This window comes from Cyclopterus lumpus, chromosome 23 (genome assembly GCF_009769545.1).
Source record: "Cyclopterus lumpus isolate fCycLum1 chromosome 23, fCycLum1.pri, whole genome shotgun sequence".
NCBI classification, from domain to species: Eukaryota; Metazoa; Chordata; class Actinopteri; order Perciformes; family Cyclopteridae; genus Cyclopterus; species Cyclopterus lumpus.
The window spans coordinates 15805865-15808364 of NC_046988.1; the positions used below are offsets into that span (position 1 = coordinate 15805865).

At 46.4% G+C, this 2500-nt stretch overlaps 1 protein-coding gene across 2 annotated transcripts in view; it reads right to left on the reverse strand.

Moving 5' to 3' along the window:
- Window positions 1-6: 6 nt before the first annotated feature.
- LOC117726018 (ras association domain-containing protein 3-like) overlaps window positions 7-2500 on the reverse strand; it is a 27673-nt gene continuing 25179 nt past the window's right edge. For both annotated transcript variants that reach the window (XM_034525994.1, XM_034525993.1), the window contains exons 5-6: window positions 1958-2073; window positions 7-494 (exon numbers count right to left, since the gene is read on the reverse strand). In XM_034525994.1, coding sequence (XP_034381885.1) covers window positions 345-494; window positions 1958-2073 — 266 coding nt within the window. In that variant the 3' untranslated portion in view covers window positions 7-344. The remainder of the gene's footprint in view (window positions 495-1957; window positions 2074-2500) is intronic.

Below are 2500 nucleotides of genomic sequence, written 5' to 3' on the forward strand. Positions count from 1 at the left end.
TATGTGAAGAAGAGGAGGATGAGGATGGCACAGTGAAGGTTTCTTTGGTGTGAGCAGGCAGCAGTTTGAAGTCTTTAATCCGGGCTTTAACTCCAGCGTCCAGACCTTTTGTCCTTTATGTCCCTAGTCGCTTGCCGTCCGTCAGTTTACGTCCTTTATATCATCCCTCTTTCTTCCAGGCGCCGGATCCTCTTTTCTCTCTGCGTTCACGTCCTTCTCTCCATCAAAATATACACCATCTTTCTCCCCGTAGGAGGTTTAAAAAAAAAATTAAAAAATTAAAAGCATCACCTCCTCCGGCCCAGTAGGGGGCAGTGTTCCCGTTTCATGGCGGTTAAAGCCTCCTAAGAGGGCCCTCGGACCTCCCTCAGCGCCTCCTGCAGCCTCAGGCGATACGCGTCATAGCGCCTCTGCAGCGCCTCCTTCTGCTCCTTCTCCTCCTTCTCCAGGATCCGCAGGAAGTTGCGCAACTCTGGGATGGAGAACGCGTCCCACTGAGAAGAGGAAGAGGAGCAAAACGACCTTCATCATCGACGCAACATTTCAGTTTGTTTCTGTTCCCTCTCGTTATTATTCACTCAAAATCACGGGAGTAAAATATATTAAATCATATTTGTTGTTGTTGTTGTTATGTTCCTATTTTTAATGACTGAAAAGGAGGATGAGGATGACGAAGAGGAAGAAGTGGGAGCGTTTGAGAAAGAATAAAAATATTTAACCCTCACTTTCCGGCAGTAAGAGAAAAAAGAACACGAGAAGTTATTAAAATAAAACGTTTTAATGGTAATTTTACGATAGTTAAGTGAAAATTCAGACGTTTTTATTTTATGTGTCAACTTAAAGCTTCGACTTTAAAAAGGAAAAAACGCATTTTTATTTATTTAATTTGATCTCGTTCTTGCAGAAATGGTCTTCTATGAAAAGGAGAAGAGGAGAAGAAAAGGAAGGAGGAACGAGAGAAGAACAAGAGGCTTTAAGTAATGGAGAGAGAAGAGGAGGAGGAGGAGGAAAGATGAGGAGGAGGAGGAGGAGGAGGAGGAGGAAGAAGAGGAAGTAAGGGAGGAGGAGGAGGAAGAAGAAGAGGAAGTAAGGGAGGAGGAGGAAAAGTAAGGGAGGAGGAGGAAGAAGAGGAAGTAAGGGAGGAGGAGGAAAAGTAAGTAAGGGAGGAAGAGGATGAAGATTAGTAACTAAGGGAGGAGGAGGAAAAGGAAGTAAGGGAGGAAGAGGAGGAAGAAGAGGAAGTAAGGGAGGAGGAGGAGGAAGAAGAAGAGGAAGTAAGGGAGGAGGAGGAAAAGTAAGTAAGGGAGGAGGAGGAAAAAGAAGTAAGGGAGGAGGAGGAGGAAGAGGAAGTAAGGGAGGAGGAGGAAGAAGAGGAAGTAAGGGAGGAGAAGGAAAAGTAAGTAAGGGAGGAAGAGGATGAAGATTAGTAACTAAGGGAGGAGGAGGAAAAGGAAGTAAGGGAGGAAGAGGAGGAAGAAGAGGAAGTAAGGGAGGAGGAGGAGGAAGAAGAAGAGGAATTAAGGGAGGAGGAGGAAGAAGAGGAAGTAAAGGAGGAGGAGGACAAGTAAGTAAGGGAGGAGGAGGAAGAAGAGGAAGTAAGGGAGGAGGAGGAAAAGTAAGTAAGGGAGGAAGAGGATGAAGATTAGTAACTAAGGGAGGAGGAGGAAAAGGAAGTAAGGGAGGAGGAGGAGGAAGAAAAGGATGGAAGGGAGGAGGAGGAAAAAGAAGTAAGGGAGGAGGAGGAGGAGGAAGAAAAGGAAGAGGAGGATGACATGAGGACACACGAGGAGGAGAGAAAGTGAACAGGAATAAATATTTAACTGTAAATGCGCTAAAGAACACGGAGAGACTGAGAAGGAGAAGGAGAAGGGTGGAGGTGGAGGAGAAGAAGGAGAAGGGTGGAGGTGGAGGAGAAGGAGAAGGGTGGAGGTGGAGGAGAAGGGTGGAGGAGCGTTACCATGACTTCACCGGTCTGCTGCTCTCTCAGTACGAAGCTGAGCGTGTCGCCTTCGGGTCCGGCCACCAGACGAAGAAACAACGGCTGCTCGCCATCCGCCAGCTTACACACGTACACTGCAACACACACACACACACACACACACACACACACACACACACACGTACACACACACACACACACACACACAGTTTAATTTAGGCGCTACACCATGTGCCTTAAGCCACATGAATGCTGGCACCACTGCGGTCGCTGCAGTTGCATTTGTTGTGTGTGTGTGTGTGTGTGTGTGTGTGTGTGTGTGTGTGTGTGTGTGTGTGTGTGTGTGTGTACGGAGATGAAAGGATGGGTGCGGCACATTTAACGATCTCAGTAATTCACAAAAACAGAGAGTGAGAGAGAGAGTCCGTGTTGTTGATGTCGATGCTGTAATTGGAAATGTTAGATTAAATAAATGTAATTAAATCACTTAAATGCGTTTATTGAAGAGTTGTGATGAAGATTCAAGCTCAACACAGAGCCATGCTAGCTGTTTCCACACAA